This window comes from Eutrigla gurnardus, assembly GCF_963514095.1.
Source record: "Eutrigla gurnardus genome assembly, chromosome: 1".
NCBI lineage: Eukaryota > Metazoa > Chordata > Actinopteri > Perciformes > Triglidae > Eutrigla > Eutrigla gurnardus.
The window spans coordinates 31,232,855-31,260,076 of record NC_139915.1 but is presented as its reverse complement, the minus strand read 5'-3'; the positions used below and the strand labels follow the sequence as shown (position 1 = coordinate 31,260,076).

The window sequence follows — 27,222 nt, the reverse complement described above, 5'->3', positions numbered from 1 at the left end:
TATTTTACTAATTCCTCTTCCAGCAGACACAATGGGGGCATGTGGGTGACACGTTCTCAAAGATGGCAGAAAGTTATAAAACATTTATTTTTCTTTTAAAAGTAGTGTGACAGGCCATAAAAGTGAAGAAGAAAGCAAGCAGGTGAAACTAATTCCCCAGGAATTACATTTTCCCATACTAAATCATATCAAAGATATAAATGTAAAGCAATGAAGAAGTGCCACAAAGACTTGTTATCATCCTTAGTCAAACAAAAATAAAACATCTGGAAGAGCTAACGGCATCGTATTTAAATGACTTTCATGTGTACAGTCAACTCGCTCAGCCAGACAAGGATTCAAATGTGCAAGTGGAATGGACACAAAGACAGGGAAATGTTAGGAACACTTTTAGTAAGAAAGAATGGGATGCTGTCTTGGAGTGTCCATTTATTTTAATATATCGAAGGGTTAAAAATCTGACCATGTCCATCAAATAAAAGGAGGGCTTCATGACATCCGTCGGTGTCATGTTGTTATTTTGTGGCGGTAACATGGCAAAAAAATGTGTAAAGTTCATGCAAAGGATGTAGGAAGTAGTCGGCGTATGTATGGAAATTTGGAAACGTTGGCAAAAAATGTTTATGAGACGGGAAATGCATTAAAGTCATTTATTGGCCCTCGAGGACGCGGCATATTTTGATGAGAAACTTAACTGTGTCTACAGAAAAACTCCACAGGGTACGCTTTTAAGCAAGGCAATTTAAAAGGAATGAGGAACAGCAAAGTGCATTAATGTCCCAATTCAGCATTTCATGCTTCACTACTTTGGCCTGTACTGTTTTTAGGGCATCACTGTGACACGATCAGTAAGGAAATGACAGCACCTATTGGAGTTTCTCTTCCCTCATCGCCCTCATTTTTGCATAATACATTACAGCTATGCATGTTTGTCACTAAGTTGCTCTTTCTGATTTTGACAGAAATTACGGTGCCTTTTAACCCAAATTCCTGCTTAATGTGACCTCGAACCATGATTTCAAGCATAGAAGAGTAGATGGATCTGACGGGTCAGTGTTTTTACTTTCAACCGACATGCTGCCTGTTTAGCCTTTACTTGATGTCAGTAATATATTGTGTCTTCGTATTGTTTCTCTATCTGTAACATTACATTGTTATGTTGCCATTAAAAGTAATTTGACTGTTAAAAAGAAGAAGATTACTCTTAATGGTATTAATGATGTTGTTCCAATATTATTGAAATCGCCTGAATTAAAATCTTATGTATCTAATATTTCATGTTTTCTATTGACTTGGACCACATATTAAGACATGATTAAAGAAAAATGTTTTTATATAATTTAATAAATAAAAAAAATGTTTTCAAGGTAGCAAAGTTGCATATTTTTCTGCACTAAAGAAACTTTGTGAAAATATTTCCTATAAGAAAGATACAGAGCAGCCTTTTCTTACAACAACATTGTGTCCTGAAGAAATTATTTATCAGATGATTTATTAAATCTTTTTAAACTCAAATGCTTGAACTTTGAAAAAAAAAAATAATGAAAGGAATTTTGTGAATTTGTTTCTTAAGATGGAAAACAAACTTTCCTGCAGCAACACTCAAAAACCAAGGAGACATCTATGAATACATCCAAAAATCATTTTTATTAATTAGAAATCAATGCCTCCTTTTCCCTTAACCATTCTACCAAAATAAATGTACACATAGTATCATAAATAGCGGTCTGCGAGCTACTGGTCACCTTTATGCTTTTATTTTTTTAGGCTTTTATTCATCAATGTAAGGGAATCTTTTGTCCGCTCCGTATCCTGGGTGCCCCCGTCTGGTGACACCCGCTTCCTGTTTGACTTCCTGCTCCGGCTGACTTTGAGGTGCATCGCCGGCGCTGCTTTCCTTGTAGTCCTTTAGAGATGCTGAAATGTCATGTCATACTGATAATTAAATGCATACAGTAGAGCAAGAGTATAATCACACATATTGTCACATGGTTATCGATTATGAGGCCGTCTTTCCCGTTTTTCAGATCTTTGACTCACTCGGAGCTCTCGGAGCTTCTTTCCCACACTTGAGGGTGCTCTGAGCGAAGCACTCCGCCATCCAGGACAGCACCTCTCCACAATATCGGACCTAGGCAAAGCCAGATTATTTTTAAGATTATGTTATGTTAATTAGGAAAATAAAACTTGATTATGGTTCACAGGGTTCTGTTTAGAAATCATTTTTTCCAGATTTACCTGAGCCTCCATGGATGCCAGACGTTTCTCTTGGTCCTTGAACCCACCGACAATCCTCAGCAAGCTCTGAACCCTCGGTCACAAACAAAAAAAACAGTTAAAATAAAATTTGAAAAATTTGAAAGTATAAAAAAAGGTGTTTTGAGACTGTTTGCGGCATCGCAACCATGAGAACTGGCCACCTGAAATAAATATGATGCAGTTTCTGCAGCAGAATGCGAGATTAGCTGTGGACAGATACGGAGGTGCACACTCACTCACTCACTCACTCACTCACTCACTCACTCACTCACTCACTCACTCACTCACTCACTCACTCACTCAGCTGATCACATGATCCTCCGGGCAGAGATAATCACATTCAATGCTACAATCGTTATATTTGATTTTCCTTCTCGGGGGCCGAGGCTACGGTTTGTGGTTCTGGGGGCGTGAAGTGTCCAACTGGGTCCACTGAGCTCGTTTCTTAAAATGATTATATCTTCCCATACACCCACTACATGACAGTTTACCGATTATTTTACAAAACTGCAAAAAAATACTTTGAGGAGGTGCTCTTGAGTCTCTCCTCGCTGCTCTCCCAATGCTGGCGCTCCCGTTTGGCCAGGTAGTTCTCTTTCTGCACCATCTCCCATGTTATCAGCCTCTGGTCTAGACCTGCAGGCAGCAACCTCTCTGGAACACACACACAGAGACACACACACACACACACACACACACACACACACACACACACACACACACACACGGCAGCAGTCCAATAACCAATTAACCAACAGCAATCCTTCATGCATAGAGCAGGTGAAGGACAGAGATAAACACATAGTATTTAATTGAATATTACTTCATCCAGATTAGGCATAAATTAACTACATCAATACCTCTTTGTAATGAAGTAGAATGGCTTAATAAGTTCCTGATGAAACTACGGTGAAATATAGAGACGTAACCTCCGTACCAAGATGCTCCTGCTTGGATGCCGGCTGTTTAACCAGACTGAGGAGCAGCTGAGAGAGGTGGCTGATGATGATGAAGGGTGGAGCCAGAGCCGGGCGGCTGTGGTACTCCACGATCAGGTTGTACCTCTGGAACTTCCAGAAGATGTCCGTGTTGCCCTGCACCACCTGGAACGTGTAGCTGCAAACGGTAAAAGCAAAGAAAAAAGCCAATAGAATCAATTTTGGATTTTGATCACGTACAAAAGAAGCCTCTGGCATATGTCGGCACATATGGAGCCTCTCACCTGAACATGGCAATGAGCAGGTTCAGCAGCAGGACGTTGGTGACAAGGAGGAAGATAACCAGCAGCAAGATGACCAGCCAGTTGGCGTAGATGTTGGGACACGGCGGCCGGAGGCCCGCGATAATCTCCTCCGAGTCGTTGGTGCAGTTAATTTCAGGCATGCGAGCAGCTGTGCTCAATTAAAACGGAGAAAATGAGGTTAGAAGACATAACATTCAGGCCAACGGAGAGCATCCCTGACTGCACCAATGGTTTCAATATCATAAAAAAAACAAAAACAAACATTTCACACGTTTAAAAATAGCTTCTAGACCCTGAATGAATAGAGAAATTAGCGTCTGCTGAAATTTACCATCTATTTCCTCCAAGGGGATCTGGCCAAAAATGTGCAGGTATGGGCGGTACAGGGCCCTGCGGAACACCCAGTCGATCCTGGGGTCGTTGGGGTGGAGGAGAGCCTGGGTGGCGACGCCGTACGCGATCATCCACACGCTCAGGAAGAAGAGGAAGAAGAACACGTCCTTCATCTGTATCGGAGACACAAGCAGGTTTTTTGAACTTGCATTTTAAAAACTTTTCAAACTTAATACATCAGACCGGTCTCAGAGCGATGAACAGAATTTCAATATGAACCACGTTAAGATTAGATGAGATGATCCTTTATTTGTCTCACAGTGGGAAGATATACCTTTATTCAAATTGTATTTAGACTCAACTTGACAGCATTTATAGCCGATATTTCAAGGAATTGATCTTTAAAGTGGAATATTTAGCTATAAATTACTACATAAAGTGAACAATAGCAAGACTGGCAGGGTGTGAATAAATCCAGACGTTTAAACTTTAAGCGGTCGAAAGCGCTTCAGCTTACAAAAATAATGAATTCATGAGCTTATTGCTGTGTGGCCCATATTCATATCAGAGTGGCTCAAAGCCAACGTGGGAGTAATGGACACAATATACTCTTGTTTTATTGCCACGAATGAAACATTGTCTGCTCCTCTGTAGATATGACCCTTTTAAATAATACAAAACACTTTTATAATTTAGAGCTAATTATTGGGCGGACCCCGCTTTGAGAATCACTGACTTTAAAAAGCTTTTTTGGGAGGAGGGCTTAAAGAGACAGGTGCTAAAACAGAGCCTTTAAGACGAAAGGCGAATTCAGGTAGGCCTATATTCTGCAGACAATATGAGAAATAGTGTTTGAGAGATGTTCTAGTAGAAACTACAAGTAGGAACCTGAAGAAGAGCATGCTATGCCTGATAATATTTTCATAAAAGTGACATTTAGCTTTTGGTCACCATTCTTTCCACGATGATGATTTTGGGGCCCAGCTGTTTGTGGATGGCAAAGATGTGGATCAGACGTAGAGTGAACACCATGAAGTCGATGGCCAGAACGGTCCTTCCTGCCTCATACGTGTGGTCAACCATCCTGCAAAAATCCTCATTACTCACTGTGTGGGTTATGACTTCTTCCCATGCAGAAATTCATCCTTTATGTTAGTCGTTAATACTGAGCCAATTACCTGCATGAAACCCCGACAACAAAGAGTGAGATGGCAACCATGTCACACTTGTTCCAGTTGTCCTCCACGTAGAGTTTGAACTTCTTCAAGATGTTCATCTCTTCATCCGTGAAGAAGCTCTGCGTCATAAAACATCATTTATTCATTATTAGAATTATTTGTGCGCTTTTAGAAACATCTAAAAAGAGCTAATTCATCAGAAAACCGGAGCTAATTATTTTCCAGAAATCTTATATTTATGACTTTTGCAAGACTTTTTTCAGCTTATTGCTGTGTGCTTTTGTGGCATTAGTCATTTGGTCGAAAGTGATTTATATAAATATTTAAAATATACTGTATAGTTCATCTTAATGTGTATTATTGATGAAATATTAAAAAAAAAATCAATCCTAAAATAATATGCTGTGCTATAGGACTGAAATACAAGTAACAAATATCTTCATGTAGGTTTTGTGCTACTGTAGAGTTTCCATATTCATATTTTAATGTAATCACACACTAATTGTTATTTATGGGTAAATGAGGCTGTAATATGCCTTTTTGAAGTCATGTTTTTTCCTGCCAGGTCATCAAATGTCCTAGTCAGACACGCCTGCAGTGTCAGAGGGGAGTTAGCAGGTACACATTCCTGCTGCTTCAGAAACACCTGCAGTGTCCCAAACTCTCAAAAATGTCTCTTGCACTTAAGAGTGTCAGCTTGAGTCGTCTCCTGTGGTCCGAACAAGGCAAGTGCACCAAGAACCGTCCCTCGGTCCCTCGATGGCACAGTTTGTCCAAGAGCAAACCTGAGGAAAGTATTCTGTTTGCATAAAGTGATCGACTGGTGTGTGTGTGTGTGTGTGTGTGTGAGCCCCGACTGTCCTACAACAAACCACAACATGGCAACCAAATGCTCACAAAGCGTTGTTGTTGTTTTAAAAAAAAAGGGAAAAGGTGCCGCATGCATATGTATTCACCACGTTTGCTATGAAAACTCTAAGATCTGCTGTCACAAGTCCCATGATGTCAGTCTACCTGTACATACACAACTGTTCTAAAATGCAGCCTGCAAAACCTGGAATCAAGGAGCTTTCTTAAAGGTCAGGGACAAAGCACCAGTCAGGGTTGGCTTATAAAAATAAAACAAACCCAAAAACACCTTTGAACATCCCACAGAGCATCATTAAATCCAGAATTACACAATAAAAAAGCCATTTGGAGTTCACCAAAGTTTATTTTTGGGGCTTTTAAAGCTCTGTGGAGAATACAGCTCAAAGGGGTCCAACACCCAGAGCTGTACTTTGTCTTCTTGGTGCTCTTTGTTTGAAGGTGCTTCAGATGTGAAGACCTTTCAGAACTGGCTTATATACACTGAGATCATGTGACTGATCATGTGACACCTAAATTGCAGACAGGTGTACTTTATTTAACTAATTATGTGACTTCTGAAGGTAATCAGTAGCACCAATAAGTTTTTTTTTTTTACTATTTCTTTTTTTAGAACCAAGACAAAATCAATTCTAGGTTGTAATGCAATAAAATCGGAACATGAATCTACTTCTATCAGATCCAGTTCAGTGAGTGTGTTAAAGAGACTTTTAAACAAGCAGTAAGGGAGTCTGGTCTACCTCGGCTCTTCATGCTGGTGCTGATAGCGTCTGACCTTTTCAGGACATAATGATTAGTTTCTGTAAACTAGGTGTAAGGTGCAGAGTTAGAGACTGAGGGCAAACCGCTCAAATGTCAACACGGATTTATTGGTGTTGGTTTAATATATAAGGTGGTGGCATTCTGGAAAAACAGCCATCACTCCTAGACTGTGTGGAATAACGCACCGTTAGCACTAGAATGTCCTCGACCAGACATTTTATATTGCTACCTATCAGTTAATGCAAGAACACATTAGTTCTTCACGTTGTGAGAGAGAGCATCTATAAAAGCTAATAAACTTCGAGTCTCTCTTGTTCTGACAAATATGGTGAGAACAGTGCTATTGTCTTGCTTTAGGGAAGAGGCATGATTCAACCCTGGGCTCGGTCCCCCCGCGGCTGTGTGCTTCTTTTCCCTTTCTAAGAGGCATGTTGGGGAAAAAAACGAGGCTCAAAGTCTCATCTGGGACCTTTTGTGCTCGGGGGAGGAAGGCTCGCCACGGGGGAGTCAGGCAGAAAGGTGAAAGGCTCATGAATCCTTAAAACCCCAGAGAGAACGACACGTCACCTCCGTCTCAGATATGGCCGACTTTAATGTCACGCTGCATACCTAGATGTGGATCCTCAACATAAATAACCCCATAAAAATCTGTGTGATCACTAAAAGTGTGTGGTCGATCACCTGCCGAAGCTCCTCCAGCACCAAGGTGAAGACCCAGATGTAGAGCATGATCTCGGCGGCCCCGGGGCCGAGCGGCGGCGGTGGCCGGAAGTCCAGCAGGAGCACGTAGGTGAAGAGGAAGAGGAAGGCAAAGTACATGATGACGTTGCCGAGGAACACGGTGACGGGGGCGCTCCAGAAGCGGCGCCAGCGGCGGAGCAGGAAACGCCACCAGACGGAGGCACAGCTCTGAGCAGCGGGACCTCCGGCCGTAGAGTCTCTGGAAAAACAGGACGGGGAAAGTCAAGGCCATTTTATCTGTATTGCACCTTTCAACAACAAGGCAATTCAAAAAACATTGGAAAGAAACACATATAACTGTGGGTGTTTTGAGGACCAGCAGGACAAATTACGATTGGGGGCAAGTGCTTTCTTGTTGGTATGCGATGCAGCAAGAAATCATGAGGGTCACCAACACTCACAAAGGGTCATCGTCTTCGTCGGTTAACAGTAAAGCCTTTTCCGTGTCCAGACTGTCCAACTCCACGAACTGCTCGCGGTTATTACGATTATCAAGTTCTTCGTCACTGAGAAACACAGAAAGAAGTGTCACACAACAACAACAAGAGCTTTATGCTGCCCCCTATGCTTGGAACACCCTCCAAAAAGACTTAAAATTTAATTTGATGCCTAGAATGTGGAAGTATTGGAAGTTGTGTATAATCCCTTAAATATGAAATACCCAAAATGTCTTTTAATTGTGTGATAATTGTGCGTTTTGTTTTATGCTGCCCTCTTGGCAATGTCTTCTTGGAAAAGATATTTGAAACCTCAATGAGAGTTTTACCTGGTTAAATAAAGGTTAAACAACATTGTCAGGCACCATGATCACCTGAATTTGATGAGGTTGGTCCAGATGAGCGGCGGACAGAAGAACGACGCCACGAGCCTGGAGATGGCCGTGTCCGTCGTCATCGCCCCCCACCAAATCTTTGTGAGGAGAGCCTGCCGTATAAAGTTAATTTCAAATCAAAGACAACAGCAGGGACAAACTAACTCTTCACAGGTTCACCACAAGAGGGCGTCGCAGGCCTTAGATTATTTCATGCCTCAGTGTTGTGTGTTGTGTTGTGACTGAAAATCCATGGCAGCATCATACAGGGAGTTAACTGATGAGAACAGATGAAAATGCTCATTTTGATATGTGTGAATGTCTTTCTCCACAGCTGTCTAGTTACAGTTTGATGAGTTGCTATCCATGAAAAGAACACCTGATGCTTAGTCATGGTTTTGTTTCTCTTTTTGTAATGAAAAACACATTCTCTTAAAACATTAAGCAGCTTCCCATTTAAAAAAAAAGACTATTTTGTGTGCTTTAAATAAAATATTACACTTCGCCGGCCAGATTTCTGCATACTGACTTTTTTTCCCCCTGCTGACACTGAATACCAATTATCTCTCAGTGATGACTTTGTAATGACAAGGACGTCTATTTCTGTTAAATTATATAGAGTCCAGTGACAAGCAACATGACATGACTTTGAAATAAGTATTTCAGTACAGAAGACGGCAAAACTAACTACACACTCAACGCTCAATATGTGGTAAGTTAAAGGGGACATGTCATGAATAAATCACATTGCATGCACGTACATTTGGGTGTCACAATTACATTGTACGGCAGCGAGATTCTCGTGATGTCACAGGATCACGTGTCAGACGGAAATCCGTCTCGCAAAGGTGCTCCATAAAAACCAATCAGAGCAGACTTTTAAAGAGACAGGCGTGAAAAAATGTAGCGGTTCATACCGAACGTGAATACAGGTATATTCAGAAAGACAGTATGAGAAAAATAATGTCTTTATATCAAGATTAAAGCATGTATATGTTCTAATAGAACTTAGTTAATACAAGTATGAACCTGAAAATGAGCCCGACATATCCCCCTTTAAATGTCTCACAGACTTTTAAAGAGACAGGTACAAAATGCTAGCAATTTAGACCAAGATTGAATATAGGTACAGTATATTCAGGTATATTAAAAAATAATGTATTTTTTTCAAGATTAAAGCATATACATGTTCTAGTAGAAACCTAAAATACAAATGTCCCTCTTTGATGTCTCGCAGACTTTTAAAGAGACAGGCGCGAAAACATGGCGTTTCAGACCGAATGTGAATACAAGTATATTCAGACACACAGTATGAGGAAAATAATCTCTTTTTTTTTAGATTAAAGCATGTAAATGTTCTCGTAGAAACCTAAAGTACTAATATGAAGCTGAAAATGTGTACGACATGTCCGTCTTTAAACGTCTTGTTTGTTACCTGAACTCCATCGTGGGCAAAGAAGGATTTGGCGTCCGCCTCTGTGGCCAAGTTGAGGACCGTAGATTTGCTCCAGCAGTGTGTTCTTCTCACTAACAAAGCATAAGCCCTGTCTTCACTGTTGGAGTAACACTCCCCGAAGACATCTGCCACAATTAGAACAGTGGGTAGACGGTTTTCTTCACATTTTTGAAGACACATATTTCACTCCAATTCTGCTGCTGTTGTGCTGTTGTTTGAGGGCCAACGATTGTGTACCTCATTGCTACATTTGTCCTTTTTTTCTTTTTTTTCTGATCACACACGTTTATGTACTCACCAAGGGCAAACTGCTCATACTTCGCCTCCTTCATACTACGTGCAGACTCAGCCTCGGATTCCAGTCGTGCCATTTCTTTCAGAATCTTACAACCTGCCAGCGCTGCCGCAACAGCCTCAGGGCCCTGAAGGATGAAAAAGAAAAGCTGGATCCAAGAAATGGGTCTGAGAGAGGGATCTGAGAAATCTAGAATTTTAGAGAGCTGCATGCACTCTGTGCATCTAGATAGACCACGTCACACTTAGACACTCACACGGCACATGCGGTGTATAATTCAATTTAATAATTGACATAATTCATATTTGAAGTTGCTGAACTCTTTGCCCTGTATTTACACTGTTGAGAGCAAACCTTTAACAATCTGAGATGTAGTTGCTGTTATGCCTGTCTACACCTGTCAGTCAGATTGTATGATTGTAGAGTCCAACCCTGTGATTTTGAACATCGGTAGTGGATTCATCTCACCTTGGACACCAAAGTGGTGTTTTTCACAGACCTGAGATAAAGAAAAGCTACTTTCATGCTTAAAAGGGTGTTGTCAGTGTTTTGGCCCATTTTCTGTTATTAAAGTAGACTTTACCTTTTCGCTCGTATTACTGCTCATATTTTTCAAAGCATACCATTGGGGGTGTTTTTTTTAATGTGATTTTTCTTCCTTCCTTCCTTCCTTCCTTCCTCCCAGGCTTCAATTTAAGTTAATTTCAGTGCATTATGAGAATAAACTCTCAAACTTTGTGGAGAAAAAGTTATTCATCATCGTGAACATCGGGGGTTCTTATCAGTATGACTACCCCGACCTTAATCGCTTCATACTGTTCTCCTCTCACCCTACGCTTCATACACATCCAATTTATAAAACTCCTTTATGGTGGAGAGAGACATTAGAAACACTTGACATCCTATATAGAACACAATTAAATGGCTTAATCATAATAATTGATTTTGTTTTAAATTAAAGAAAATCTAAAAAAAACAACTCAATTTGTCGACAGCAGTTTGCAAGCAGTGCGTGTGTTTGAGGAATTAAAGATGTGGACGCACTTATTTTTGTCTGTCATTTTTATTTAGGAGATTTTTTTGGTTGCAAGAAACGACTTGATGCCAAAACCCCACAGCACTCAATATCACAGTCAGCTGCAGTAAAGTCGATGCTTGCCAGCAGAAACAGTTTTGGAAAGGTAGCAGGGTTTCTCTCCAGCACGGATTAAAAAACTGCAGGTCCGTGCTGCGCCCAAACACTCTGACGGTGGAACAGTTTAGAAGCAATATGTAGGTAAACTAGAATGACACTGGGAAAGCGCAGACAGAAGTGCATTAGCATGCAGAATTTGTTTTAAAACGATAGCTGTTGTTGTTGCGACTTGATCTGTCCGATTGTTCTGACTCGATATGATATTCGGAGGATTAATATAGCATCAAACGACTGTTTGCGATGTAAAGATTTCGTAGAGTAATGTCAACCTGAGTAGAGAATGAAGTCCCTCTGTGTGTGTTGTTATACGTGTTTGTCTTCTTCAAATTTAACACCTTTAATGAAAGTGAAACATCATTTGTGTATCCACCCTGTTGGATCAGTATTCATGTTTCATTTACATATTGTTGTCACGGGCCAATCAGAGCAGCTTTTTGTGGAGGTGGGGCTTAAAGAGACAGGCACTAAAACGGAGCGTTTCAGACAAAAGTTAAGTACGGGTATATTCAGACAGACAGTATGGGAAAAATAAGGTGTTTTTTAACATTAAAAGCATGTGAACATGTTCTAGTGGCAACCCAAAATACAAATATGAACCTGAAAATGAACATTATATGTCCCCTTTAATGGCCTCATATGTTATCAAAGAAACCTTCACAGGACTATAATGGCACTAAATGTTAAACAGAAGGCTCTCCTTTATTCAAATAAACAACATTTCTATACATCCCGTTGCATAATCTTGCTCTTGTGTTCATTTATAGATGGAATATATTTGCAAGCATAAGCCAAGCTGCAAGGATAATTGTGATGAGGCCTTCACTTGTGAGAGATACTTCAAACAATGAAATTATGAATGCAGATATCCCAGCCAGAGTGTGAGTGGTGAAAAAGCTTTGCAGTGGGGGTTGTACACACACTGAATGCAATTACCATAATTTCAGATAATGTTTGAAATAAGATGCAGGGAAAAAAATGGAGCACATGAGGGTGACCGCTTGTGAGATTGCAAATAATTGGTTTCCTTAGTTCGGGAAAGAGGAAATAAAGGAGCGAAAGGTGCCTTGAAAAGATGTTGAAAACACAGAGCAATTACCGTTGATTGGTGTCTTTTTAAACTATTCATAGTGCATCAATCCCATGTCAGGGTGTATTTCTCATTAACTTCATCATGGACTTTAGCTACGCCTGCGTGACCTCACAGCTCGTTGGATACGCCACCTCATGGAGCAGCGTGACCTTCATTTGAATAATGTTCTCGGAGATAAGATAGCTTTTTAGTTCCCCGATGTCTTCATAAATGTGCCGTTTGCATGGGCTATATCATCCGGAGTGACATTTTCATGTGGCAGGAGTGACCCGGGCCACCTGCGCTGTGTTGTGCTGTGGTCACTATTACTCTTTGTTCACCCCGAATCTAGAATACAAACTAGCAGAAGGTAAATTAACCGACTTCGGGTTTGGGTTTTGAATGTTGTTTTGCTGATGCCGGTCACATTTAAGACTTTCATTAACTTGAAAACACAATGAGTCTGAGGTAGTAGTGGAGCTGATCTGAATAAAGCACTGACCATGGCCCAGAAGTAGTTAGCCATCTGTTGTCGGTTCTGAAGGACGGCCCAGAGGAAGAGATCTCTCCAAGGATGCTCGCAGCGCTCCTCTAACTCGGCCAGGTTCTTCTGGGTGTGGAACAGTCGGCCCTTCGCTGGCTTCTCCTAGCGCACAGGGCTTTATTAAATATGTATGGCCGCATTCAATTTACATAAACATGCAATTATAACATCAGTCACACAATCTATTGTACAATCTACGGCCATTATTGCTAAAACCAATTACTCGCCCCTGCCAAGGATGCTGGGGGTTTTTTTCAGCCTGTCAACGGGATATGTAGATATTTCAAAAATTATACATGAAAACACGTTGAATCCACAGACTTTTTCGAGAGGAAACTATTTGATTTGGGTCATGATCTGAGCTTCAATTTCTAGATGTACGGCATAATTACACAACATATAGAGATGGGTAATTAACCGCAAATCAAAAGGGGATATATTTAGACACGAGTTCCAGCAGGTTTGGTGCATCTCTTCCTATCCTCAATTATACTGAAATGAATGGATGGATGGATGGATGGATGGATGGATGGATGGACGGATGGACGGATGGATGGATGGATGGATGGATGGATGGATGGATGGATGGATGGATGGATGATTGGATGGATGGATGGATTGATGGATGGATGGATGGATGGATGGATGGATGGATGGATGGATGATTGGATGGATGCATGGATGGATAAATAGATGGATGGATGGATGGATGGATGGATGGATGGATGGATGGATGGATGGATGGATGGATGGATGGATGCATGGATGGATAAATAGATGGATGGATGGATGGATGGATGGATGGATGGATGATTGGATGGATGGATGGATTGATGGATGGATGGATGGATGGATGCATGGATGGATAAATAGATGGATGGATGGATGCATGGATGGATGGATGGATGGATGATGGATGGATGGATGGATGGATGGATGCATGGATGCATGGATGGATAAATAGATGGATGGATGGATGGATGATTGGATGGATGCATGGATGGATAAATAGATGGATGGATGGATGGATGGATGGATGGATGGATGGATGGATGGATGGATGGATAAATAGATGGATGGATGGATTCATGGATAAATAGATGGATGGGTGGATGGATGGATGGATGGATGGATGGATGGATGGATGGATAAATAGATGGATGGATGGATGCATGGATAAATAGATGGATGGATGGATGGATGGATGCATGGATAAATAGATGGATGGATGGATGGATGGATGGATGGATGGATGCATGATGGATTGATGGATGGATGGATGGATGGATAAATAGATGGATGGATGGATGGATGGATGGATGGATGGATGGATGGATGGATGGATGGATGGATGGATGGATGGATAAATAGATGGATGGATGGATGGATGGATGGATAAATAGATGGATGGATAAATAGATGGATGGATAAATAGATGGATGGATGGATGGATGGATGGATGGATGGATGGATGCATGGATGCATGGATGCATGGATAAATAGACGACAGCTTTGTTGGTTAGATGTTATGTTTTGCTCCTTCAAGTGCAGGCTGAGGTCACAATTAAAACTTGACTGTTTTCTAGGAAGCGAGTTCGGCACAGAGAGTCTGTATATCGTCTGTTTCATTGTGCCTTCCAGCCCTTTTATTGTTTCCAAATGAAACCGCCGGAGAGAGCGAGAAGGAAAAATCACTCTCTCCGGCTCACAACTCATGGACAAATGCAGACTGTGACAAGGGCGAACAAATAGACATTGTTTCTTCTTTTTTTTTTGTTACGGCGTCGCGAGTCAAAACGGATGAGTATCAGGGCGAGGGGCCAATACGCGGCGGAACTTAATTCATCAGGTGAGTGAAAGGATTTCTTATTCAACGCAGTATAAATGATTTAACCGGGAACTTTTGAGACAGACTTTATCACTCACTGTGGGGATCTTTTGGTAGAAGCCTTTGCAGGAGTCGTGGAGAAAGTCCTTCAGCACTTTGGCGACCTCGAAGAGGGTGAAGCGGGGTTTCCTTTCCCCTTGCTCGGGCGGGTGGTGCACCGGTGGACCGGGGGCCCTGGCGGCCCCGAGCAGGAGCTGCTTCTCCTCGTACTTTTTGAGGAGCAGGTTGTGAAAGAGGCTCTTCTCCGACACGGACCAGTAGAGCTCCTGCAGGCGGCCGTAGGTGAGGAACTCGCCCAGGTTCACGCCGTTCTCGACGAAGAGGCGCACGAAGTCGGGTTTGTCGTTGATCAGCGCGTCCATCATTACCTCCTCAAGGTCGCACGCCTGCGGAGAACGTTATGTCTTTGTTACAGCGACTCATAAAGCAGCTGCTTCTTTCTGTGAAAAGGTTTACTAAAATACACATTTAGTACACTCATCAATAACTCCCTTTCATCAATACAAATGTAAATAATTTAGTGTAAAAAATTAAAGACATGATCATATAGATTTAGAAAAAGATTTTTAGCCACACTGAATGGTGGATGGAAATATGTAGGTGGGTTGATGGGTCCACCATAAAATATCTCAATTATTGGGTGGGTTGCCAGTTTTGTATGGATGTTCATGGTCCCCACAGGATGAATCATAATTAGATGATCCCCTGATTTTCCGTCTAGCGCCCCCATCAGGTTGATATTTGTGCTTTTCAGCTAAATCAACTATTGTGTGTTAGCTAGAAAATGTAGGTGTGTTAACACACTAAACGTATAGCCTCACTAGCATGGTGGGATATTTTAATTTCATTCCTTAAAGATGCTAAATGTCCATGTTATTGACGACTGAATACAAGACGAGTTTAATAACAAATCTCTGATTAAATGACTGTCTGTCTCACCTTCCACTCCACGTCCCCGTTGAAGATGTCACTCTTGGCGATGTCCACGCGGTTCCAGGCCACCGCCAGCTTCAGCTCATCCAGGAAGTCTTGAGCTTCCTGACTCTGGCTCTTACAAGCTGGAACGCACAACAAACAAGATTTCACAACCACAACAATGTCTCTCTCAACTTGTACGGGCAGAGAAAATGGCAAATTTCAGGACGTGTCTCTCCCGGGTACTTTACCTTTGACCAGAGCTTTGAGGATGACCGTGTCCAGCTCCGAGCTCTCCTGTTGAGGGTCATGGACCGTGAGGAGATGCCTGTGATCCAGTATCTTCCGGATCTGATTGGCAGGTTCACGGTCAGTTACAACTTAGTGAAGCAATGTACTTTTTGTATTGTTTTCTAAAATTACAACCTCTTCACTGTGTATGTCGGCTTTTAAAAAAGAAATATATATTCCATCATGAGTATCTTTCCCTCCTCCTTCATATCCTTAATTAGGTCATCACGTACACAATTTTGAAGATAAGGATGAAAATCCCACATTAGCTTCCCCTCACACTCTTTCCCCATGTGTGCCCCATTTTTCTGGCAACGTGGATGTGATGTGTGTGTATCCATCCATGTGTGTGTGTGTGTGTGTGTGTGTGTGTGTGTGTCCTGCCTCCACGCCGTGTGCACCGCTCTCACCAGCTTGACCCAGTTACTGATGTCGGTGCTGTGGTGGGCACTTGGAAAGGTGTCCAGCAGCAGCTCGTGAACGGCGTCCGTATCCCAGCAGCCCCTATTCAGCAGCGTGACGAGGATGTCGGCCACGCCTCCCGAGCCTGCCAGGATCAGCCATGGTGTCGAATTGCCAATGCCTTTGTGCATCCTCTGCAGACAGACAGACAGACAGGGGGGGACACAGTGTTCTGACTCGGTTTTTTTTACTAAATAACTTCTCAACTGAACAGAAAACTGAGATTTTGTATTGACCGGCTGCGATCCATAATCTTGGTTATGGCTCTTTTGCAAAAAAATTGGTTGTTTTGAGAGGCTTTCGAGCCAAAGAGATTAGTTTTGCAAAAACAGAGAGAATTTATTTCTCAGTCTGGCTTTGGCACCCGTCTTCAGGAGGTGGCACAACTCGAAATTTGATTCAGAGCCTAATTCTCCAGCCTCAGCCACTCAGTTCTCAAGTCAGAGCCGTGCACATTCACATGACGGAAAAGATGTCCGGTCTCTCCGTGATCACGTCTTTAAAGCTCTCGGATAACTAATGTAACCTTACCTTTAAGATCCTGGGCTCCCCGTGGACCAGGAGACACAGAACAGGGATCTCGAAGCTACCCGTGCCTGCAAGTACATTCATCACGTTATGTCATGCATATCAGAGTATCTCACATTATAACTCCATCCCACTGTTGAGATGTTGCAGAAACCAGCATGGATAGTGACAAAAATCTATTCTCACAGTTTCCATCGGTCTCCTGAGTTGCGAGCAGTTAAACCAAAGAGTGATGTTCCCCCAACATGTTAAATTTAAACAGAGCTGGAGGCCTCGAGGGGTGAAAAGTCCAACGATTAAATAACATCGTGAGGGGAAAAGTCGGAAAAGAAAACAAACAGAATTAGCATACCGTGGCCGAGAATCATTTCACAAATCTGGGAGGTCCCGACCCGAAGGTTGGGAATCAATTTGTCATGAGGTGCATAAAAATGTGCCGGGCCAAGGGTTTCGCAGAAGAAAAAACAGACTTTGATAAGTTTTGCATAACAACTTTTGCATGAAACATCGAAAGGTAATCAGAGGTAAAGCAAGTTTTTGAACATTGTTGGGACAATGCTGTATTTACATCTTTTCAGAATGTGTACGTTTTCTTTGGATGAGCATTTGGGCAATTAAATATACATTCCTGACACTCCTTTAGGCCACTAAACATGGCACACTATATATATATATATATATATATATATATATATCATATTTATAATTCACATTATTCAAACTTTTAAATATGTATTTTTGTTTGTTTGGAAGTCCACGTTTGAACATTTCCTGTACCTGGGGAATTTGTAGCATTAAAATATGGTGGAATTAGCAACTCACATTAGCTAGCTTATTAGCCCAACCGTTTAGATTAGAAGAATTAAGCAACTTAATGCCTTGTCTACACACTCTTGTGACAGTGTAGGAAAGCACATTACTATGTATGTGCATATTTAAACTTATTCACCAGATTTATATTACAGATTTCCATACAAAGGAGAAAACAGTGATTGTAATGCTACACCGTGGTTACTGAGAAAAAGTAAAAAAGAGAGAGTGAGAGACTTAGTGGGAAGATGCGAGTAGGGGCGTCTGATTAGAGGGCGTTAACATTCCTTTATTTCATGACCTAGATTCATCCCAAGCGATCAGCTCCATCTCAGAATTGGCCGTGCAAGATTAGAGCTGATTTAAAACATAGATGACATTTTCAGCTATTTTCAACCGTGAAAAACCCCATTTTTTAATATATATTTGGAAAGAAGTGTCACTATTAACTCCAACACTGCTGTGTTTATTTTCTTTAAAAACATGTTGCTAACACTTTAGATTAGGGAACCCATTTTAACCATGAACTAGTTTCTTATTAGCATGCATATTAGCAGCATATTGGCTATTTTTAAACCACTATAAATCACTTACTAATGCCTTATTCTGCATGATCATATTCTCCAACTATAGGCCATTAACTACTGTGAGAGTTTTCATCAATTATTTCCTAATCACTGCGTGTGGTAAACCACTTAATAAGAATAAGCTAATAAGAAAACTAGTTCATGGTTAATATGTTCCCGGATCTAAAAAGACAACGAATACTATATATATAGTGGCTCCAACAGATCCCAGGAACAACATCTGAAGCCTCAGTCCAGAAGAGTGCAGTCCTAGGAACAGCCAAGATACTGTGCAGAACCCTCAAACTCCCAGGCCTCTGGTAGAGGACCCGAGCTTGAGGATGACACAGATACCACCCCACCAGGGGTGAGAAGGAGATTTTTTTAAATTTATATATATATATATATATATATATGTGTGTGTGTGTGTGTTATTACAGGGGTGAGATCTGCTCCTCACATCGCTGTTCTTAAGGAGCCAGATTGACTTTCAATCTTTAAATACATAATAATATATTGACTTCCTTTTGAACACAGAGAATATTTCAATGGCAGGCAGACTGCAGAGCACCGTTCTGAGCAGATGTGCATTTACTCAACTACAGAACTTGTTTACAGTTTTCAGGCATATGATTTTATAGCAAGCCACATGAAAAGGTCATAAAATATGAAACAGGGCTTTTTCTTTTCTTTTTTTTAAAGCTATCTGTTTATGAAGCAGCCACCTGTCCTAAAACAGTAAAATAATGCTAAATGCGTCCATAATTCATATAAAATTGTAATCCTACTTTTAAGTGCATTTCAGTGTTTATATATTTGTTATTTTCATTTGTAAATGGGACATTAATATTTAATGTGAAGGATTCTCATGACCTAAAGGGCTTTACCTCCATAACCGGTGCGCTGAAGAGAGATGTGCTTCAGCAGCTTCACCCTCATTTCACTGGTGGCCCCCGGTCTGCTGGGATCCTCCTCCACCAGCACAAAGTGGGAATGGTGACTGTCCAGGGAATACACGGACCCATGAGGCAAGTCCTGTGGCGTGTATACGGCGGGCTCATCCACCTGCAGGTATGCAGAAAAACAGACCATGTGAAAAAGGTGTCAATGTGCTGTGTTTTTTTATTAGCTTGGTGTCGCATATGCGTGAGCAGAAACCTTGGCGTGGTGGCGAGTGAGAAGTGCCTCTCGGTTGTGAATCATGTTCCAAGGTGCGATGCCAATGGCCACCACGCGGACTTTCGAGGAGGTGCTGGCCAACGAATGATCTCTCACCGCCTGGCCCAAGTGCTTGGTGATGCCAAAGCGAAGGCCATTAGTCAAAATCCAAGCTCCTGGAGGCACGAGTGTGTCTGGTCATTTTTTGTGTACTAGAAGCAAGTCTCTACTAATGTGCATCAAACAAGAATGCATCCTGGATAAACATGAACACATGATATTCTGTAATAGTTCGCTGCCTTATATGGTCATAAGCATCCTGCACTTAAATCACCATTTCTATCATATTTGCTACCCGAGTTTCTGAGAACTATATCTAATACTTTCCTTCAAAACCTCTTAAACCTGATTAATGTATTCTGCCCTCTAGTGGATATGCATTCCACTGCAGGCAGTCTAAGGGCTTTTTTCCCCATTAAATCATATAATCATCCACACACTTTTGGCGGGAAAATCTTGACTAAATATGAAGAAGTTACGGTACTAATAACATTTATATTGTTAAATATTTGCTGTATTGAAACAATGCATAATTACTTAACAATTATTTATTTATATTACCGTTAAATCATGTTAAAATGTGCATATCAAATTTGAAACTACAGGTACATTTGGTGCGTTGTCATTGAGGGTTTTTTTTAAATTGAAAATTTGAAAAATATGAGAAATTATTTTCAGGCTATTTTTTGATGGGTCGGGCTTTACAGGGTTAATCCTGAAAGTCAAGAAAACATTTTTACTCATTGTGCAATTAAAAAGCACTTGACTGAATAAAAGACAACATTGCCTGTTGTGCTTCTATTATTTCTGCAACAGTTTCTCTGTTGATTTAAAAAAAAAAGCCAAGGCCGTCCCCCATTGTTACAACCTGTGCTCTGCGCGGCCTTCACGAGTCCTTTTCTCAGCGTGTCCCTGAGCCAGGGCTTCATCTGAGTCGGCTCGTCCCCCCCCACCAGCGACACCACCAGGTGTGGGGGAGAGAGGCCCCACTCCTCCGTCAGCATCTGGTAGATCTGCACCGGGTCGGTGTCGCTGCGAACCCTCACGAACTTGGCACAAGGAGACAAGGCGACACGTTGTTACTCTGAAAGATTTACCAACGCTGATATATATAGCGATCGGTATTTATGTCGGGTTTCACCTTTCCTCTTGTTTTAGTCAAGCCGACGAAGTCGATGTCGCCCACTCTTCCAGACGCCCAGTGACTCTTCTCCCTCTTCTTCATCCGGCTGGCCATCCCTCTGGCTACGCTCTCCAGCGTCTCGTCCACCGTGGAGCAGCAGGAGCAGCCCAGCAGGACGCTGACACAAACACACATTCAGGCCTTTTCTATACCAACTATAGCTGCAGCCGGATCTCTGACCCACCTGCAACATCCTTCTCTCTCTACGTTGGTTAGAAAACAAGCACCGACGCTGCTCTCTGTTCCTTCTCTCCCGCAGTGAAGCAATCATTGAAATAAGATTGTTGATTTAACACTCTTTTGAAATACAAGAGAATAATCTGCCCTATAACCATTAGCTCAACGCTTCAAAGGTTCCCTGCATTAACACAGCAGCAAACAGCTGTTTGGTATGTAAAGATAGAGGGGAGGAACGTCATCCCTCTGTGTGTGCGGCAATCCGAGATCTCTCCGAGCATTCGAGCCTCGTGGATGTATGAAGACACCTGCAGACAGCGTCGGAGGCGGTGTCCTACTTATCCCGACGCATGTTGCTCAGTGGGGCATGAAGCCAAGTAAGTTTCAACCTCTGAGTGTAAAATGCAGATGGAAATATCTGGATCTTCTGCATCACTGGGCCCATAGAGGAGGTACATGAGCCTAGCCTTTATTAACACCTTGTTCCAGCCTCCGTCTAGTGTTCATTCACATCGACAGAGGGAGGAAAACAAGTCTTTATTCTGCTATTAGAGCAAAGTATCGGGATCAGGATGATCACGTAATTCCACCGTTTGGCCACTATGTAAAAGTTTGCCCACTGGCGAGCTCACGCTGCAAGCTCAGATCAGGGGAAGCGTAGCACCCACCGTTAGCACTGTTAGCTGCAAGCCGCCGACTCAGCCATCCTCATCCTAGTGCCTCAGCCATGCGGAGGCACTAGATGTGCTCAGAATTGAACTTACTGAAATAAGTCGTAGTTTTTTTCTGCTTAAGTGTTTGTTTTTTAAATCTTGATTTCTAGTTGTACTTCTCTTCATCTAAAAACATTTTTTTTATTGAATATTCTTTCTAAGAAGTTATAAACCCCACTTTGTCTAAGAGCATGTATGTTACCAGAAAGTAAATGATTTGCTTGTACATAAATTGTGGATTAATAACTACAGATTTACGAACTTCAAAGAATGTGAATTAAAAAAAAAAAAACAGCGTGTCTGCAATATCCAACGTGGTTCGGCTGCTTTTTTTCTCCCCTTAATCCGCTTCATCTAGAATGCAGCACTTTGCTGTTGCTCTTAGTAGTTAACAGAAGAAGCATCCTATTCTACAGCTTGGAAATTATGAGCGCCTCTTATGAATAATTAAAAAATAGAAAACTATGCTTGGAATTAGTTAATGCTACTTAGTCCTGTGCAAATTTTGTGTTGCTCCCTCTTTCCATTCGTGGCCGTGCTAACCACCGAGTCTGATCTGATTGCTCGCAAATGATCTGATGGTTATTTGTTTATCTCGAGAAACTGAGCATTATTTGAGATGAGTGCAAATACATCCCTTCATGCGGTGGGAACGGGTCTACCTGTGCTCCTCGGACCACTCCAGTGCATCCCCACATCGGAGACATCGCGTCTGCGGCTGCAGCGCCCCCTGTGTACACAGATGGAACACCACAGATAGTATTTTTCCTTTCTAATCCGTTATGACTCACTCGCCACTCATTTCACAGAGGAGGGAAAAAAAGGCTCTTAGAAAGTGCTTGTGGTCAATGCAAAGTTGGCAGAATTTTCCTCCTCGCCTCATATGCAAAGTGCTTCCTGCAATGATGTCTGAACTAGAAAAAATCCACAAAGCACTGACAGTCGTTACACATGAAACTGAGAGAGAGAGGGAGAAACTGGGCCACAATACTGCGGGCTGCCACAAGACTCCCCAAACATACCCCCCCCCCTCTGATCTGATGTCAAATGGCAAATAAAGTATTTAGGCTCGTTAAGCATTCTGGAATATGCTTTTGACATTATGACCCGGTTTGCATGTAGTTATTGTTTTACAATGAAAAACAGCCACAGCCTGTTTATCTCCGGACGGTTATTTTCATCCAAATAAATGACACCGAGTTCAGAAAAAGGAAGCTCATCCATTATTGATAAGATTATCCTTTTGCCTGAGTGAACACAGACTTTTATCAGCCGGCCTTATTTGCTTGGGCTGTTTGTGAAAGATGATTAGAACCGAAAAAAAAAGATGAAGAAGAAGAAGAAAAAAAAACATGCAGCACATATTTATTTGACAGAAAGGCTCCCTGGGTAAGGACGGCGTTTTAATAGAATCGCAGTGCAATGGTTAACGCGAGTCAATTTGTGTTGAGCCATCTGTTGTAATGTAAGTGAGCAGCTTGTAATGGAGGCCTTTATTTGAATACAGGTCTGGATCTGGGGAGGGAAAGACTATCGGGTATGCAAACGGGACGATTTGCATGCAAAACTATGGACACGAACGCCTATGCACACACACACACACACACACACACACACACACACACACACACATGCATTCCTACAGTGGACCTCAGTTTCTGTTCAATTTGAAAACTAAATGTGCCAAATTTCCCAGTATATCACTGCAAACGTGCTTTTTAGATTTAGGTTTTTTTTTAAGAAATTGCCTTCCTTGCATCATTGAGTGATGTCTATCAAAGAGGAGACCTCCATATATTGCAGTACAACTGTCTCATGCTGTCGCTTAATGAGTGTTTGCATACCACTATGTCTTTCATTGTTCCTTTCAAAGAAATGGATATTTGAACTTTAATCATGTTAACTTGGCTGCGTGTGATCTCAAGGACACTTTACTCTTGAAGTCTGGCATAATTAAGCTGTCTTTTCTCAAGCAGAAGAGATGATGATCTGCGATGTCTTGATATACCTGTGTTGCAGACGCACAGCTACAGTATATACGAGGATGTGTGTAGTACTGTCGGGGCCGGCAACTCCCTCTGGGTACACGACGATAAAACCTCCATTTAATTTAAAAGATGTATTCATGAGAAGAAGAAAAACACGCAATAACCTGTGTCAGAATCAATATTTGTTTTTAAAATCTAAACATTCTACAGCACTCAAAAATAGTATTATCACGGGATGAAAAATCAATCTTTCACGAATAAAAAAAAGCTATCAGGTTTTGCACAGGGGAGAAATGTAGGAGATACAAATGTTTTACACATTTCTATTAGATGTGAATGAAGACGGCAGGTATGTAAGGGCATCTCTGTAGGTTGTTAAGAAAAAGATGAAACATCTACTTCATCTTCAAGGCAATCTCTTCAGCTGTGTAATTACATCCTCCAGTGACTATTTTCCATTATACACACACATAAGTCACAGAATGATTTTGCTTCATCACCCTTGATATACAACTTAGGCATGATGGACCTGAGTATAAGTACCACACACACTGCCCTATGAGAACATGTAAGAATACATATACAATATGCAATATATTGTATCGCCCATGAAGTTGGAATCATTTCTCATAACACATGTCATGCATGAATTCATTTCAGCTGGGTAATTGGGAGACATGATATAAATCATCGCACCTGATCAAAAGTCATTACTGATGCATTTCAATATGAATAAAATAAAAGATCGTGTCTGAAAAACAAACTATTCCAGCTTCATGGGCGACAGTAAGAGACGGCTGCACCGTCCACATACTCACCAGAGGTGTGCCTTGTTTCTCCTGCATGCCGTCCTCCCGCTGAAGCTCACCTGTGAGAGCTGACGGGTGTTCCTTCCCCGGAGGTGAACGACCCCGACTATCAGGAAGTGGTTCAGAGGTGGGGCTCTCTAACCTCCGGCCAATCCAAGACACGGCCGTGCACCGTCGCTTTGCATGCTGGGCGGCCCGCTGCCAGCTGCTCTCATCAGGACCACACACACTTACAAATGTCGTACCGTTGAAGTCGACAACATTCTGTGTATTTATTTTTGGCCTTTTTGCCTTTCTTTAGAGAGGACAGTGTGAGGGTGAAGGGAGGGGGGGGGGGGGGAATACAGAAAGGGACTTAGCCTCGTACGTGAGGTGCCAACTCTACCAACTGAGTTATTTTTTTATATTTCCTTCAGGATTGATCCTCACTGTCAATTTGAATTTAAATTTAAGCTGAAACAGCATTTTAAGAGTATTAAGGTTCTGTAGAAATCCCCGAGTGAAACAGGACGTAACTCTGGGAGCAAATTTAACCTCTGTGTTGTGGATGGATGGATGGATGGATGGATGGACGGACAGATGGAGGGATGGATGGATGGATGGATGGATGGATGGATGGATGGATGGATGGATGGATGGATGGATGGACGGACAGATGGAGGGATGGATGGATGGATGGATGGATGGATGGATGGATGGATGGATGGATGGATGGATGGATGGATGGATGGACGGACAGATGGAGGGATGGATGGATGGATGGATGGATGGATGGATGGATGGATGGATGGATGGACGGACAGATGGAGGGATGGATGGATGGATGGATGGATGGATGGATGGATGGATGGATGGATGGATGGATGGATGGATGGAGGGATGGATGGATGGTGGGATGGGTGGATGGATGGATGGATGGATGGACTGATGGATGGATGGATGGACGGATAGAGAGACGGAGGGATGGATGGACGGATTGATAGATGGATGGATGGATGGATGGATGGACTGATGGATAGATGGATAGATGGATGGATGGACTGATGGATGGATGGATGGATGGATGGATGGATGGAGGGATGGATGGATGGTGGGATGGGTGGATGGATGGATGGATGGATGGACTGATGGATGGATGGACGGATAGAGAGACGGAGGGATGGATGGACAGATTGATAGATGGATGGATGGATGGATGGATGGATGGATTGATGGATGGATGGATGGATGGATGGATGGATGGATGGATAGATGGATGGACTGATGGATGGATGGATGGATGGATGGATGGATGGATGGATGGATGGATGGATGGATGGATGGATGGATGGACGGATGGATGGATGGATGGATGGATTGATGGATAGATGGATGGATGGATGGATGGATGGATGGATGGATATGATGGATAGATGGATGGATGGATGGATGGATGGATGGATGGATGGATGGATGGATGGATGGATGGATAGATGGATGGACTGATGGATAGATGGATAGATGGATGGACTGATGGATGGATGGATGGATGGATGGATGGATAGATGGATGGATGGATGGATGGATGGATGGATGGATGGATGGATGGATGGATGGATGGATGGATAGATGGATGGACTGATGGATAGATGGATAGATGGATGGACTGATGGATGGATGGATGGATGGATAGATGGATGGATGGATGGATGGATGGATGGATGGATGGATGGATGGATGGATGGATGGATGGATGGACTGATGGATAGATGGATAGATGGATGGATGGACTGATGGATGGATGGATGGATGGATGGATGGATGGATGGATGGATGGATGGATGGATGGATGGATGGATGGATGGACTGATGGATGGATGGATGGATGGATGGATGGATGGATGGATGGATGGATGGATGGATGGATAGATGGATGGATGGATGGATGGAAGGATGGACGGATGGATAGATGGATGGATGGATGGATGGATGGATGGATGGATGGATAGATGGATGGATGGATGGATGGAAGGATGGACGGATGGATAGATGGATGGATAGATGGATGGATGGATAGATGGATGGATGGATGGATGGATGGATGGATGGATGGATGGATGGATGGATATCATTGGTCCAAATCGGATTTTGATATAAAAACATGAATAAATTGAAACGGATACACAATATGACCAGGGATGTGATCTAAGGGTTAAAAGGTCATTTTACTTTCAGCATGACTTTGATATGGAGACATGTACTATCAAGATCATTCAATTTCACTTCGTTGTGCTCCATCATAATGTGTCGGTTTATGCTTCTTTACTGAGCCATCATAGTTTATCGTAGTTTATTTGCATTTCTAATTCCTCTAACAAGGGCCGTGTGAAGTGTTTAGCTGCCTGAGTGGAGAACAGTGCCTCCCTCAAGTTTCTTGGCTAAATTAAAAACACAAAAAAATCAGTTACATCAAGAAGACATTATAATATAATTAGCATATAGCTGCTAAATTGATTTGGTTTTTTTTTAAAAAGCAATTGCGGAACTTAGAACCGCTCTAATCAGTGGGGAAAACGCTTCTTTCAATGAGTAAAACAAAAGCAATTAAAGTGAGGACTTTTTAATTACTGTCGTCCTGACCTATATGTAACTTAAACAAAAAAAAAACCTCCTGATTTAGACCATGCACTTCCTTCCTATGTCATTTTGGCAAGAAGACTTTAGTCTCATCGCCTCCAGGCAGAAATGCATTCAGTGGCCACCCATCACTTTCCACTGGAGGCTAAAGTGCTGCGTGCTGGAGCCTTTTCATTCACAAAAACATCATCATGTAGACACAAAAACAGAAATGTTATGACTACAACGGTTTGTATATCATAACACAGAGCAGTGATGTTGTTAGGCCTATTTTAGGGGGCTGGACCCCCCTTTTTATCTTTTTT

The 27,222-nt window shown here is 42.1% G+C and overlaps 1 protein-coding gene across 2 annotated transcripts; it reads right to left on the bottom strand.

The window, feature by feature from the left end:
* Positions 1-1,636: 1,636 nt before the first annotated feature.
* trpm5 (transient receptor potential cation channel, subfamily M, member 5) lies at positions 1,637-24,392 on the bottom strand. Of its 2 annotated transcripts, none has more exons than XM_084016497.1 (26): positions 24,311-24,392; positions 22,167-22,234; positions 20,573-20,732; positions 20,300-20,480; positions 19,372-19,547; positions 19,101-19,278; positions 16,841-16,905; positions 16,258-16,443; positions 15,808-15,907; positions 15,581-15,699; positions 14,680-15,027; positions 12,712-12,855; positions 9,949-10,072; positions 9,630-9,775; positions 8,195-8,307; positions 7,785-7,889; positions 7,324-7,582; positions 5,014-5,132; positions 4,787-4,919; positions 3,834-4,008; positions 3,482-3,650; positions 3,197-3,375; positions 2,781-2,913; positions 2,239-2,311; positions 2,041-2,131; positions 1,637-1,917 (listed from the first exon to the last, which is right to left on the bottom strand). In XM_084016497.1, exons 1-26 carry the CDS (start codon positions 24,335-24,337, stop codon positions 1,772-1,774), a joined length of 3,717 nt encoding a protein of 1,238 aa, XP_083872623.1. In that variant the 5' UTR covers positions 24,338-24,392; the 3' UTR covers positions 1,637-1,771. The 2 variants fall into 2 exon arrangements, with proteins under 2 accessions (XP_083872623.1, XP_083872624.1); XM_084016498.1 differs by having other exon boundaries at positions 12,712-12,852.
* Between the last annotated feature and the right edge of the window lie 2,830 nt (positions 24,393-27,222).

Coding starts and splice junctions, on each gene's coding strand:
- trpm5 (XM_084016497.1), bottom strand. CDS start 24,337: ATGCAGGAGAAACAAGGCACACCTCTG. Junction 9,776..9,948: donor GTATGAGCAGTTTGCCCTTG/GTGAGTACATAA, acceptor TAATTGTGGCAG/ATGTCTTCGGGGAGTGTTAC. Junction 2,914..3,196: donor ATCCAAGCAGGAGCATCTTG/GTACGGAGGTTA, acceptor TGTGTGTTCCAG/AGAGGTTGCTGCCTGCAGGT.